The sequence below is a fragment of the Athene noctua genome, chromosome 2 (assembly GCF_965140245.1).
Source record: "Athene noctua chromosome 2, bAthNoc1.hap1.1, whole genome shotgun sequence".
Lineage (NCBI taxonomy): Eukaryota > Metazoa > Chordata > Aves > Strigiformes > Strigidae > Athene > Athene noctua.
The window spans coordinates 128,742,116-128,758,333 of NC_134038.1; the positions used below are offsets into that span (position 1 = coordinate 128,742,116).

Sequence of the window (16,218 nt, forward strand, 5' to 3'; positions counted from 1 at the left end):
GGACCATGGACCTGGTCAAGCAGGTCCACAGGAGGACCACGAAGATGTTCAGGGGGCTGGACCACCTCCCTTATGAGGACAGACCAAGAGAGTTGGAGTTGTTCAGCCTGGAGAAGAGAAGGCTCCAGTGAGACCTTCTAGCAGCCTTCCAGTACTTAAAGGTGGCCTACAGAAAAGATGGGGAGGGACTTTTTACAAGGGTATGCAGTGACAGGACAAGGTGTAACAGTTTTAAACTGAAAGAGGGTAGATTTAGGTTAGATATAAGGAAGAAGTTCCTCACTGTGAAGGTGGTGAGACACTGGCACAGGTTGCCAGAGAAGCTGTGGCTGCCCCCTCCCTGGCAGTGTTCAAGGCCAGGTTGGACGGGGCTTTGAGCAACCTGGGCTAGTGGAAGGTGTCCCTGCCCATGGCAGGGGGGGTGGAACGAGATGATCTTTGAGGTCCCATCCAACCCAAACCATTTTGTGATTCCATGGTTCTATGGTATCATATTAGTTTATGGTAGAAGGCAAGGTTGGCAAGGTAATGAGCACAGCACTATTAGTGTTTATTAGCTAGAGGCTGTATTTCTGGGTGGTTACTGTCAAGAGACAAGGTTGGCAAAATGGCACAACTTTAGACCATATTAGCATTATCAGAATTTAAATTATTTTCTTCCACTTTTCTCATGTCAAAAATAAGGTAGACCTACCAGTAGTAGTATGTGCAATCTGTGAACTGGTACCCCATCTTCCCTCCTACCTATGGAATCTCCTATTTTGGCACTACCAGTGTACCAGTGCTGGGAAGAATGGTGGAGTTATACCCATATATAAAGAATATTTAAAAGTATTTCTAGCTCCATCTTGCCAGGTGCTTGAGGACCTGAGGCCCCTCATTTTCTGTGGAGCACTGACCATATCAGTAGAGCAGAATTTTACTACTTGAAACCCAACAGAGACACATTGTACGACGTTGCCTTGTAACATATTTCTGAGATTTTGTGATTCCACGGAATTATGGTGCATATAGGTATAACTGTGTATGAAATCAAGCAGTAATTTATTTAGTAACAACAAAGAATCTTTGTTTCCCAAAGACCATTGCTATTATATTTGTCTTTTATTTCTGTTTTCCTTGCTTGTATTTTTTTTTGTTCTTACCTGACATGTTTTTTCTTCAGGGTATTATTAGACTTGGTAATTAATAACTGTTTACTTTTCTGTTTTACTTTTCAGCTTCTAGTAAAACATGGTGGAGATTTGTTTGCAGAAAATGAAAATAAAGATACCCCATGTGACTGTGCAGAGAAGCAACACCACAAAGAGCTGGCTCTTAACCTGGAATCTCGAATGGTATTTTCACGTGATCCTGAAGCTGAAAGCATTGAAGCTGAATATGCTGCTTTAGACAAAAAAGAGGTCAGAGGATACTTTAAATTTGGGGTATTTTACACATTCATATTTGTGGCAGTTACACTGTGACAAAATTCTGCAAAATATTTCAGTAGGTACTGTACTTTGTACTGTGTATTTGTAAACCATTTGATTTTAACACAGATCTTTATAGCTTTCAAGTTAAGCTCAGAGAACATAACAAATATATTGTCAAAACTTAAGAGAAGTTTTATTCATATACTTAATTACATGGATTGTATTGAAAGTGTTGCAGACTGTGAGGCTGGAGGAAATATGGTGAGGCCAGTAAGCTGGGAAACAGTTTCTCTAAAACATTTTTTACATACTTTTATTTCTTAAAATGCCTTTCTGTCTGAAAATGGGAGCAGGAGAAAGTAAGAAAAGGAGAAAATCTGTGGGATAGAGTAGGGAAAGTGTTGTAGTGGATTTTCCTAGACTGAGACTGTGTTGAATGTCACTAGAAAAGAGATGAGTAGTGCAGAATTTCAAAACACTGAATTTACTTTCTTTTTCTATAACATGATGCCTGAAGCTACTGCATACCAGAACTTGTATGAAAAACAGGTAATAACAGGTGTTGTTCTGAAGTCAGTTTTTGAAAGAGATGATTCACTGACACAAATTTGCTTGAATTCTGATACGCCCTACAGAAGGCTGTTATTTGATAAGGATAATTTGACCAAAAATATTTTGGGTAAAAGTTCCCTTCCCCATCCATTATCAGATTTTAATTAACTAAAATTCTAAATTGGAAGACACAGATAAATTATATGATTCAGTAAATATTATGATGTAATTCTGTGTAAATTAAAGGACAATAGATTTCTGTATGGCTACTCACTTCAAAAGTAGCATGGCCTTGCCTTTTACTAGCTTGGCCCACTTATGGCCTAACGATGCTTAAAAGAAAGTTCATTCCGATTTAGATATGAGTAGGCTTAGAACACATCAGCTGTTTCCCTGAAAAAGACCATTCATGGTCTCTTTTATTTGAAAGTAAGAAAGTCTTTGTACAGTTCAATTAATTTTCTGAATAATTTTCTTGAATAAATTAAAATATAAACAAGCTTAATTGGATTGTTTATTCCTAGATGAGAGGTTTTGAGATGAGTTTTAATATACTGGAAATGTACATTGAAATAACAAATGTAATTAACTCATTTTAGTTTCTCTGAATAGTCCCATACAGAGACACCCAAATTGTTCTAAGAGTATAGTTTGAAATTACATTTTCTTTGTTGGCAAGACCACTTTAAAAGACTGCTGCAGTTTCCTGCCACGATTGCAGTTTACCACTCCTTTGGCTGTACAAGTAGAACTGTTTGTATGGTTATGTTGTCGACTGGATCATAGCAATGATTTGGCATGAATGAAGGAAAAGTTTTAAAAAGTGTGGTAATATGTAATTGGTTTATTTAACCTGAATAGTTTCTATCATTGTATTTATAGCATGGGTTTGCTGGCATGTGCATCAGCACGGCTAAGAGAATGGTGAATCTACAAATATGGGTGGGGCAAATCAAGGAGCACTTGAACAGGCATTTTGGCAAGAGAAAGTAATGTCTCCTGACTAAGGTAGATGCTCAGAGCAAAATCAGATTAAAGACTTGATAGTTTCAAGGGACTCACATAAAAGGTACATTAATTTGCGGTCACTTCACTGAGTGTTAAAAGATACAGTTCTGTTCCTCATTTGACTTATTTTTAGCAAAGTTGTTGAATGTGAGAACTGAACTACAGGCAGGCCTGCAGACCTATATCCATCTGACATACCAGGGCAGCTTTCCCACATCTTCTAAGATTCACAAGCTGAAAAATGTCAGCCTGCAATCTGGTACCTGTTGGTGGTCTTGGGGCTTCACATAGAGCAATTCTGCTTTCATGTGCTCCTGTCTTTTCTTTTTCCTCCTCTTTCTTTTTTCAGTGGGATTAAGTTCTCTAAATTCTTGTGCAACTGTAACAGCACAAGTGCTAGCACCAAGAGGATGTAGTCAGGGGAAGTTAATTTTTCTATCTTAGCCCTCAGAGTAGCCAAAACCACTTGTTGAAAAAAAACAGCCTCAGAAAGGCTAGCACTGAACTGCGATCCAAATGACTACATGTCCTCATTGTCCAGGTCTGTGGATGTGTGTCTGGGATGGGCAGTGAAGGCTGCACTTACCACTGGCTATGGTGATGCCTCCAGCTGTTATCTTAATAGGGCATGAAAAGTGGTTGAAAAGCCTCCGCCAGAACACATATCCTTCACCAAAATTGCCCCTCAAAGATGGTCTATTTTTTTTTCCTCTCAATTTCAGTTTTAAAAATACTGAACACTGAGGGAAGCAAGTGTGCAAAATGCTTGTTTAACATATTGTTTAGGTTGTAATTGTTTGGTGATACCTTTAAACATCCTTCCAAAACACAAAAAAATCATTAATAAGGAATTAAAAAACTTTGCAACACCACAAAATGAATTTTCAAAGTAATTTCATTTAATCTCTTGAATGAAGGTTGGAGGAAAAGATAAAACATTTGAAAACCGTGAGGAGGATTTCTTTGCAGCCAAAATAGCCAGACGGGCTTAACTCTGGTGTTTATGATATGCGCAGTAGTAGCTGGAATGATAGTACCCAATACCTCCCAATCCAGACCTGTCATGTTTACAGCAGAAAAATAATCCTCTTTTTCTACAGAGCAAAAGATTTTTGTAGTGCTCTGTGCAGTGTCACTGAATTTAAGTGTGTATTTAGAGTAATAACAAAGCTTTGTTTCTGATGTTGAGAACCAGTTCATGTGTTCTTCGCATTGAAATATTACCAAGTTACGTCAGTGCTCATGTTTAGAATTGAAACACTTATAATAGTGAAAGAAATAACTTGCACATAGCTTTCTTTGATTACAGAGGCTCTCAAACATCAAGAAATACAGATTGCTGAGTAGACACACATTTCAAGTTTGAGAGCCCAACAGCAGAGCTATCCATCTTCCAGAAGTTTAGTTTACTCCTTCCACAAGTGTTTCTGAATAAAATCCATTTCTGTCATACAGTTACCCAACCTTTTAAAATCTCATTTTACTGCAGTGCTCCCCGAAGCAACATTTCTATTTTACTTTGGTTTCAGTACACCTCAAACATTTTTAGTGATCAAATTACAGACTGCAGTTGAAGATGGGAAGCAAACAGGCCCTAATAGTTTTGAAACACAAACATGATTCTTCAGTGTGTTTCCACAAAATGCAGTTTGGAAGGAAAACAATGTAGCAACACACACATAATTTGTATTTCCCTATATAAAATGGAAATGCCAAGTATTTTAAGAATGCACTCTAAGTGCGACTCTTTTAACACTGTAGTTAGTTATAGCAAAAGAAGATCCATCTATAATGTGTGGGCAATGGAAAGGGTTTTAGAAAACAAGCTAGGAGTGTATTTTGTATGACCTTCTTTGTCTTGATTCTTTTCTCTTTGTTGATGAACAGTCTCCAAAAAATTATCTCTGTTACATAAAATCTAAGTTTATATTTATCTTATAAATCTAATTGAAATTACACAAATTATATGACTATTTTTAAATTAAATTATATGAATATTATTTTTGAAACTACTTTTATATATTTTGGTTGTTTTATTTGCACAGTCTTCTAATTCGCTGATTATTCTAGCATGGGAGCATATTTGTGTGGGTGATGTATCCCTGGAAAGTAACAGGCACCTTAATTTCAATCACATCATAGAATGTTTAAAACTTACAGAAGAAACACCTGGGAATGAGTAGTACTTCAAAGCAGATCATCCAGAACAGGCTCTTAGTCAGACTCACTGAAATACATTGTGCAATAGCAAAGTATAGAATTTCTTCGTTCATTTTACATATGTGCCACTGAATACTGTAGAAGTACACTGCTGGTGAATGTATCATTGAGTGTATAGTAATTGGAATGGTTTTCTTCGGTTCCAGAGTTGATGTGATATAAATATATATATAATGCACATGTCATAAATAAGAAGAGTTATCTAAAATTATTAAAGTGTACTTTATAGATAGAGAATGGTTTATTAAGTGAAAGGAGAGAAGGGGACTGACTACAAGTAGTTAAAGTATATATACTTGAATGAGTTAAAAGGAGTGTAGATAATTTTTTTAATACATGACTCCATTAACTATAGAACTCCATTCACCCATAAAGGAGGATATTTACGTGAAGTATATTTGACACCATTTAATTATATAGTCATCACTGTAGCAGTTACTTTGCCCTTGTCTATTTTAATGGTAATATAGAAGCAAAGAAAATAATAGTTTGAAATGAACTGTTAAAATAACCAACTTACATATTAAAAGTACTTTCAGGAGAAAAACAGTTACATAATTTATGATATCTAAATATTAGTGGTAAATCGAGAAGAAAATAGTTAAGAAGGGCTCTTGAGAATACAAAAATGTTGAAATCTGTAGTGAGAAGTCACCAAAGCATTAAAATAGTAACTGAAATAGTATATTACAAAATCATCACATAGTTAAATGATGCTAATATTGAACAATGCCTTTTTCACAGCAAATAGAAGGTCTCTGAGCATCATAAGCTGCAATCAAAATCCTTTACAGTATGTGGCAGTGCACAGATAAGTCATCCATTTTTGAAACAAACCTCTGTGACATTACATAAAGGATATACATCCTTATAACTAAAGACTGTCTCTTCACAAGTCTCTACAAGACTATGTCTTGTACACAGTAACATTTTTAAGGATTTTCATTGTATAAAGCCTTCACTCGGGAATTTCCAGATTCAGCTCCTTAATAGTGCCAGTCTAAAATTTATTTTCTTTCAACTTCTTCTGTGGGCTCATGTATTATTTTATGAAACAAATATCTGATGTTTCAAACACATTCTTAAGAAATACTTCCCTCTTTACTTAAAAAGATAAAATTAGGATTCTTAAAAACCGCAGGATCCCAAAATCCCTGTTGGCTTGTGTGGAATGCTCCAGCTGAGATAATGTCATAGTCTGTTACTCAAGGGAGATATTGCCAGTGTTTGACCTAGAACCAATCAGTTAAGTATAATTTTGAGCATATCTGGATTTCAGAATAAAATACTAAGTCATAAAATATGCATTGCATATATTGCAGGTTTAACATATTTTTAAGATATATTTTTATGATATATGCGATCTTCAAGAATTTAGTGCTGTTGTGCTGACAAAGCTACTTGTTTTACAGTTGCAGTTCAAAATGCAGTTCAGATTTAGTCAAGATGATTTACTCTGTTTCCATTTTTTTCCAGTATATTCACACAATCATAATCATTCAGGCACCCAGCTGTTTGTATCCCTGTCTCTCTGACATGTTTTTATACATGATCTCTTTTGTAAGAAAGTAAGTAGGTCATATTCCAGCCTGCTATGAGTCAAGTGGCCCAAATTTATTTCAGTGCAAGCCATTAACGTTCAGATTGTCCTTTACTGAGTCATGCGTGATCAGCAATGGAAGGACATACTGAAACTCCCTGAACTTGGCCAATCAAGATAAAGGTCAGGACACTCACAGTCCATTTCTCTTCCACTTTTCTTGCTTTCTCCAAAAGGACAAAGACCCAGTGCAGAGCCATGGAACCATTACCCTTGATGATCACAAAATTTCTAATATCGAGAGGTTCCTGTTTATTTTATTGACTAGCTATCAGAAGAGGTCCTTTGGGAGTTAGTTACGTTTTTAGATGTGTTTTATAGGGTTTATTGTATTACCTAGAATGTAGGAAGCATGTTATGTTTTTAGAGTAGGTGTCTCGAAAAAACAAAATCTTTTAGAAGCCCAGGGTATCCATTCTCCCCTTTTTCTTCTGCCATCTGCTTGTTATCCTCAAAGGGTTATGCGCACAGTAGACTTTCACTTAGATTGTAAAGTTTCGAGGACAAAACCAGTCTTTAGCTTCATATCTGTGTATGTATGCATGCATGTGTGTGCATATTATCTAACACTGAAGAGTCCTGGATTATGCTCTACATAAAATAAAAATGTAAATAGTAAATAATATGTGAACTTAACTGTTGTTATCTATTATCACTGCTCCTCTGTGACCTTTCTTCTCCAAATTGGTGAAGACAGTTGCCATTTGGTGGCCTGAGCATATGCCAGTTTTATGTCAAATGCTTTAAATCTTTTGTTAGCTAGCCTTTATATAAACAAAACCAGGGTATGTAAGAATTTTTTTTTTTTACATACCTTTCTGTATCCCTTCTCTGTATATATCCTCCCACTTGCATTTCTCTTTCTACCTTTTGGGCATTTTTCCTGTGCAATACTAACAAATACATTATTTGCTGTCATGTTCTTCCTTTCTTACTTTTAAAAAGGAGTCTGCAAAACATGTATATGCATCGCTAGTATCTTGGTTGGAACTAATTCAGAATCCTAAAATTGTTGCTTTTTTGTCTTTCTACTTTGACCTTTTTTTAATTCTGTAATAAAGGGGTGGAGCTCCAGACCAGGAAGGCAGCTGGGATGATCTGCTCTGACTATGCAGGGCTATCACAATTGTCCATTGTTTGTCAAAAAGAGTTTTGACATCTTCATGTACAATGAATATCCAGCCCTGGAGATATTCAGAAGCCATCTAGACACAGTCCTGGGCAGCTGGTTCTATGACCAGATGACTTCTGCAGGTCCCTTCCAACCTCAACTATTCCATGTTTCTCTGAACCTCTTAACTGAATGTCTCATCTGTCCTATTCGTGACCGACTTTTTCGCTTCTGTGAGGCTGGATATTGCCTTAAAAGTCCTGTACCTGATTCTATTTACAAATGTGTCCCTTTTTACTATCTAATGTCTCACTGTATCCTCCTCCAGATCAGTTCAAAGTTAATGGGTCTTAATTCACGTGTAAGTTAATGTGGGAGAATCTATATGCAATGTATGTTAACCTGTCCTTTCTCTCACTCTCCCCTGAAATTCTTAGTTCAAGTCTAGTCATGCATTCTCATACCCATGCCACAATATCTGAAGTTTAATCACTTCAAAACTCAGCTGGATTCTGTGAAAATCTAACTTTGAGAGAGAGTCAATGTTAGACTAATTCATTGTTTGAGCACGGCCTTCAACTATAATGGTGAACTCTAGCGGTATTGTCTTTTAGATTTTGAAATGTACAAAGAGCAGACTATAAATACTGCAAAATGACAGTGTTTCCGTATAGCTTTGCATGGTCGTTGGTCTGCACAATGAATAAATTTTGTCACATATTACCTCACAGTTGAGATAATGATCAGTAACAGTGCTTAGAAAGTTTTCATTTTAATATGGCATTAGAGACTAACTGAAAAATGCTGCTAGACATGAATTGTCTTTCTTCTTCTCAAAGCCATATGAGGGGCTAAGACTTCAGGACCTGCGAAGGCTTAAGGATATGCTGATTGTGGAATCTGCTGACATGCTCCAAGCCCCACTGTTTACTGCAGAAGCTCTACTTCGGGCACATGGTAATCCAAAACCTTTAAGACTAAAGAAACTCTTTTCAGCAAAATCGAAATTGCAGTTGTATGTTTACTTTTTATTTCCAAGTGAAAGAGGAGTAACGGTTAATCAAATACCAGGAAGCAGTTCACACAGTACTTCAGGAAGATGTACAGCTAAGTACGTCAGAAAGCATTGAGGCAGATAGGGAAGCTGTTAGTAAAGTGTTTCAAACTGGGAATTATAATGGAAGATATTTTAACTTAAGCAATGTGAAGAAACAGAGCTTTCCTATTTAAGTGAGAGACACAGAAGTAGAACTTCCATGGTTTTAATTGTCAGAGATGTCAAATTCATTGCACCTATTTTGGTGAGACCATTGGTTTTCTGCCACTGTATATTTGTGTATAAAACTGGTGTGGTTTTTTTTTTGTTTTTCAATAAAAGCAGTCTCACCATTGTAATAAATTGTACTTGGAAATTGCCTTGGGGTTTAAAGCCTACAAGTGTCCTCTGAAGGATTTTTATAGTTGCTCTTTTAATAAAGGGTGTACTTTTCCATGTGTGTTTCTGTAATTAGTTTAATTTCACTGAAATCAGTCTGTGCTCTTGTTGGGTAATTTGAACTGGGGCTGTCAGAACAGGGATATACTGAATTCAGTGTGTTCACTCCAGACAAAAGTATCTCTGAAACTCAGTGGAAGCTTTAGGCTTTGATTCAGTGATTCAAAACTTATGCTTACTGAAGCATCTGCATTGTTACTGTATGCCAAAGGAACTACTCAGGCAGTTAATGGTTTGCATGCTCATCACCATATTGCTGAATTAAGCTTTCATACCCTGTTGTTTTTGTGGGCTTCTTGTGAAAATAGAGAAGGAAAAGTGAAATAAAAAGACATTATTTTAAACACACAACATTTGGCAGACTTTCATGAGGAGGTATGGTACCTGTAACTCCTCTCTTTTACATTATCTTTAATAGTTGGTATTTGTGTTCCTTTTAACACTGAATTAGGTCAGCGTGAACTTGTGCCAGTCTGATTATATTTAAGGCACAATCTTTGCATATATATTTTTTAAACATTGATTATTTCTTTAATTCTTGTAATATATTTATAATATGGGCAATATTTGAATGCTATTTTGGGTTCTCAGAATACTCTCATTAAGGCTAAACATTACTAAATATTTGACTTAAGTAGGTAAGCAGATTCTCTAACCTGTGCAGATACTTTGGAAAGGAAGATGATGGCAACACCATTCAAACTTGCAGCACAGTCTATAAGTCCAAAAGTAGTGAGGTTGATGTAAACTGTGGAGAAATGTCTGCCAACATCTAGCAAGCAGGAATTGAAAGTTGAGAAGAAACCAGTCTGTGTTGGAAAGGTCATTCTACTGATGTTGCCTTAGTGATGTAGCAGTAACTTAATGCAATTGGCCAGTGCAGAGAAAGAAGCACAGACAATTTGCAAGTCATGAGAAAGTCAACTATTTTGCCTGTAGCTGTAGTCATATGCTGGAAATTATTCAAACAGAATTTATTTTATTTGAAATGAAGATGTAGAATTGGTTCAGCCTAGGAAAGGGAATAACTGAGCTATTTACAAAGGCTTAGACAATTGGAAAACTTCATATGCCAAATGATAATGGTTTTGCATTTAATCTTGAAATTCATAAAAGCATAATGTGAAATCTTAACTTAATTCATACTTAATGTATGAAAGGCATGTTTTAAAATCTTGGAAAGATCATTGTTATGTACTGCTTTCAACAGTGTACAGACGTAATCCAACAACCTTTGCTTTCTTTTATCATACAACTATATCAGTTTACTGACACGGGTTGTAAGAGTTAAGAGTGTATTTTTCTTTTTTTTTAATTAAGAGATAGAAGAATGTAGAGTTAGAGCCAAGATAAGAAAATGAAAATAAATAACTTTACAGTTTTTCTACAAATGTTTTTTTCAACATTGTTCCTGTTTCTCTCCTACTTCATTATACAGCAGTTGATTTCAGGATAGAAGAGAGGCAATTCAGCAAATATAACTACCTCATATTTTGCTAAAACTCATTAAGTTAGTAAAGAAAACACGGTGGAATGCATTTATTAGCATGTCTTAACCCTGAGTAGTTTTAAAGATACAGTACAGAGGAGCTCAAGAAAACTTCTTGCAAATATTATCTGTATCTTAGCATCAGTCAGCTCCCCTCTGAAATATTATAAGCTATGGGTAATCTGGAAAATGCTAATAAAGTTTATAATTTTTGAAGTGTAAATATCTTCAGGGTCCATGTCTTCAAACAAATGAAATTAAACTAACCCATTATATGTTTTAGCTTAGATAAGTAAGCACCTGATCAGTAAATCAACTCCAGCTCAAAGACTTTTTGTCATTTTAGGAGGAAGCAGATTTTAGTATGGTAGTAATCGTTATTTGACAGGGGCGATATTTTTACTAAGTTCAGTGCTTAGAACATATATAATTTTTTTTCCCAGCATTAATACAGTATAGGAATACTATTTATCTTTTTCTTATAAAATCTACAATTCAATAAAACTAGCACAGATCTTTTGGTTAATAACATTGAGTCTCCAGTGGGAGTATCTAACATTGATAAAAAACCCTTTAAAGTATTTATTTAAAGCATTAGGAAAAAATCAGGAGATTTCTCTTTCCTTCTGAAATTCTAGTTCATCTGATCTGTGCATAATGTTGATAGGTTGAGATTCAAATCCATATAGGAATTTGATAGATTTATACTTAAATGAGAATTTTAAAGTATTTTTAATAGAAAAAAATCATTATTCTTAAGATATCTTTAGTAATACTCTTAGGGATCAGAAACAAAACATTCCAAACAGTGATTAAGAAAGATTTGATTTAGTTTTAAGATCTTCATACATAATAAAATTTGTTTCACTAGTTCTTTTTTGTATATAAATGGGCAATGTTATGAATAAAAGTTAAGTATTCAGTAGCAATTATAGAATAAAAATGTAATAAGAATATATGAAATATCTTTTGCGATCAGGTAGGATTTTTTGTTTTTTTTTTCTTTTTTTTCCCCAGAAATGCATAATAACTCTTACATGCATATGTAAAGACTGGTAACTCATTAGGTCGCAAATCTTTTTGTAATCCACTTGTATCTTAGTCTTCTTCGTTTGTTTGTAGTGCTTGGCTTCATCTTCTTAAAAAAACACAATAGATTAAAGTGAATCCATATTGAGTAATTATTTTTTTCACAGAAAGGCAAAATTCTGAAAATTCTATGGTACAAGAGCTGTTTGATCAGTCTTTGCAAGTCACTGCAGTTCTAGTTTCTGATGAGTCTCCTAGCTACTGCAATTGCTGTAAATATTAAAAATAACTTTATTTAAGATTGATATTACAGGGAGAGGAAACACTTGTGATGCAATTATTTATATAAATACATTGCATTATGTATGATCTTGGAATGTGTTCTGTCTAAAGTTCCTTTTCTTACACTTTATCATTTATTTCTAAAATTTTTAGCTTAGTGTTTATGTATTCTTTTGAGGTGCAGTTACAAAATGTATTTTAGACAGTCCGCTGCATAATTTCCTGTGTCTGTATTTTTATTGAAGACTGGGACAGGGAGAAGTTACTTGAAGCATGGATGTCTAATCCAGAGAACTGCTGCCAGCGTTCAGGCGTTCAGATGCCAACTCCCCCTCCAAGTGGATACAACGCGTGGGATACGCTCCCTTCTCCACGAACTCCCCGCACTACTCGCTCTTCTGTAACTTCTCCTGATGAAATCAGCCCCTCACCAGGAGACATTGAGACAGCTGTGGTAAGTTTATAAATAGATCTGAAACTAGCAAGGCAAAAGAGCTTTTTTCTAAACATAGCACACCTATGTGGACAGGAGGGCTGCACTGTCATTTTGTAAAGGTGTAAAGGGTTTCTTTCCAAAAGTGGTGAACACAGAAGTTGACACCTTAAACGTCCTATACAATAACACCACTGAGCATCTGGCTAATAGAAAGCACTCTGTTTTCACCTTGGCTGTCACTCACAAAGTAGTGTTTTAGCCAGCTACAGTCACATCAGTACATTTGGTTCTTTTGAGCTTCTCATCTCATACGTACCAAGATGTTCACTTTCATTGTATCCATTTCCCTGAACGTACTCAATGCTGTGAACCCTGCCTTTTGAAAATTTTTTCTTTAGGAAACAGAATTCTCTTTGTCTGCATTTTGAAATGTCAGCCCACTAGTGTACTGTAAGCTTATAATTACTTTTACTATGTGTGGGTTGCTTCAGGCGGTTTACAAGGCTATTGCAAATTTGAAATATGAAAGTGCCTTTCATTAAAATCAGTGTGGTTCTTTTGGAAGACAGAGTTCTCTTTTTAATAATCTGCAGCTGCAGCATTATAAAACTTTTGCTCCATGACCTAAGCATATTTCTAGAATGCAGTCTTGCAAATGGATCATCCCTAGATCTCATATGAAAATTAAGATTTTGCATTCCTGCATAGAAATCTTTTATTTCTTTAATTGTAAAATGCTGAAGAAGAAGCTATGTAGAAGGAATAATGTTATACATTTATTTACATTGGCAGTTAAATATTGTCTGGGAATATTTCCTAATTAAAATGTGTAATGAAAGATTACATGTCTTCAGTTTTACATTGTATGTTTTGTTTTTCATTGATGGCCCATAAGCCAGGAATGCAGGTTTGGATAATGATTGCCATTCTAGATCTAGTGTGTCTTAACTCCAAATCCAGAGTTATACCTATAGTATTCCTGTTCATTTAAAATCTTATAAAAAGCTATCAAAATAATATTTTCAAAATGTTTATGAAATAATACATATTTTTCTGAAGTCTCTCATTTTTGCAGGAAAATGAAAACTAAAAGCAACAGATAAAATAAAACGTCGAGCTATAAAGGTCTTTTTCAGATTTTACATTTACCTCCCATCTTATATTTAAAACTGTTCCAGTAAATGTTCTGCATTTGATATTTTGAACTCAGGGCTTCATGAAATCTCTTATTTTAAAGTTGCAAAATAAAATTGAAAATTCATTTAAATGGTGAACATTTTTGATGCTTTATCAACTTCTAAAATGTTTAATTCTGGCAATAAGCTGAAATCACTGAAACAACAATAAATGCCTTCATCAAGTTTTGCACTTTAAAGACCAATTTGTTTGGTTTGGTTTTGGCTGTAGAACAAGTGCTTTTAAAAAGTGACGTACTGTAAGCTAACTTTTTAAAAATATCCTACATGTATATAATATCTAATGTATTGAAAGTTGAAGTAAATTTTCATGGAATCTTTGTTCCAATGGAAAGAAAAATCTGTTTATACTCCTTGAAGAACATGAATATCTATTTTCATGCCTAACCACAAGCAATGAGTAGTTTCATTCCTATGCTTTAAATTTTTCAGATTAAGGGTCTCAACAGTCAGTGTTAATTTTTCTGTAGTATCTAGTTGCATAGAATTCATTAGTGATATATTCTGCTGGAATATTTGTATCTTAACTTATTCCTTATTTTGATTGACAGCCTCAAAATATTTTTCTTAAAAAGTAGTATTTATGTAGATTATTACTTAAAATAGTTGCTGCTGTTGTAGAACCAAATTGCTTGACCTTGATTTGGACCTGCTTATGTGACATGCTAAACATTTCCTATAGCCTCTGTCATCTCCAAACTCCCATTTCTGGCTGTTTGTGAAGCTGATGAAAAATGTGCTGTTTGGATAGGGAGGTACAGAAACAGAGATACCTAATCTTTCCCATTTCTATTTCTATAGCTTAAATAACTTTTTTTTTTTTTCTGGTTACAGTTAGATTTTTTCCCCCTACTGAGCACTTTAAATGTATGCTAAGATTTTCCAATGTAACATGTCCTGCTAACAATATGAAAGGCTTTAGGGTATTTCTTAATCAGAAGTATTTTTTTCATCTACAGTGTGACATTTGTATGTGTAATATTTCTGTGTTTGAAGACCCAGTGGATATGCCTTGTGGACATGACTTCTGCAGAGCATGCTGGGAGGCGTGAGTATATGTAGATTTCCATCTTTTGAGAAACTTCTGTACTTGCCATTTTGAAGAGGAAAGGACAGAGACCATAAACGCTTTGGGTTTCAAAGAGCTGCTGGTTTGACCTGTAATTTAACTTGTCACTCAGAGTGGCCATCAACTGTTTTAGACTTGTGTAATGTTTGTTTTGGTCCTGATTCAGCAAAACTCTTAAGCAAATGTTTCAGCCTGTGTGTAAATACATGATCCTACTTTTGATTTGCTCAATATGTGTGTGGTGTTGGCAGCACTGGGGTTTACACTTTCTAAATTAAGCACGTGCTTAATTCCATCTCTTAGTTTAGCATGCTAAATTTAGGCATCGTAAATCCACTTCCAGTCAGAAAAGCAATGAAAATGCTTTCTTACGTTGAGGGCTAATAATTGAGGAGTAGATCTAGTTTAAAAGTTCTATTAGTGTAATGCTCTTGGTACTAGATTTTTTTAAGTCAGAATAGTCATGCTAGTAAAAAACTCAGACATGGCTAATTATGCTAGTATAAATATTAATCATACTCCCCAGGAATAATTGTATCTGTATGCAGTGCCTTTATCTTTGACCCCATCCAGGAGATTGTACTACTTGTACCACTATAGTGTCTTGCTACAGTGTCGTATCAACACAACTAGTCCTACTGCAGATCCGTCCAATTCATATGAACCCATTCCTCCTATGTTAAGGAAGAGCACTTTCTCTTCCATATGAGCTTTTAGAAGGCAAGTCTTTTCAGTGGCAGGAAAATTAATAGTCATGCTTCTGTTGTCTTGCAAATTGTTATGTAGCGATGTAGAAGAGATCACTGGCTTGACATGGTGCTTCTAATTTGGGTGCTGAACTATGTGTACTGTGATTTGTACATGCAGTCAGAGCTACAGTTCAATGTCAAGCAAGTGTTTGCAGTGGCACATCTAGGGTGAGATTAATTTTTCTGAGCCAGTCATTTCTAAGTTACTCAGAGCATAGCCAGGACTGAGTTATCTCATTCTAAGATACAAATCTAAGATGGGATGAATTGGCAAGTGTCTCTACCTTAACTGTTAAAGGATCCTAGGTGACTAACTTAGACTATCTGCCTGTCAATTAGATGATTAAAGTTACATGAGATGAGTATCATCCTTGATGTCAGATTAATAACTAAGTTACAGCTTTTAAACCAAGTAACCTTGTGCACTGTTAGTTGAAGTCCAGCTTTCAGCAGATTTCCGAGCTCATTCTGTCTTGCATTCTGGTGCCTGGGGACTATAAGTCTCCATTTAGAAATTTGTTTTCAAGAGCAGACCTATTTTGACTACTACAGTTGTAAAATTAATTG

General features: G+C 35.2%; 1 protein-coding gene across 11 annotated transcripts in view; it reads left to right on the top strand.

Moving 5' to 3' along the window:
- The window catches only part of ANKIB1 (ankyrin repeat and IBR domain containing 1), a 104,146-nt gene that overhangs the window by 64,540 nt on the left and 23,388 nt on the right, over positions 1 to 16,218 (top strand). For all 11 annotated transcript variants that reach the window (XM_074900268.1, XM_074900261.1, XM_074900260.1 and 8 more), the window contains 4 exons: positions 1,221 to 1,403; positions 8,746 to 8,863; positions 12,447 to 12,655; positions 14,793 to 14,881. In XM_074900268.1, the coding sequence (XP_074756369.1) occupies positions 1,221 to 1,403; positions 8,746 to 8,863; positions 12,447 to 12,655; positions 14,793 to 14,881 (599 nt within the window). The remainder of the gene's footprint in view (positions 1 to 1,220; positions 1,404 to 8,745; positions 8,864 to 12,446; positions 12,656 to 14,792; positions 14,882 to 16,218) is intronic.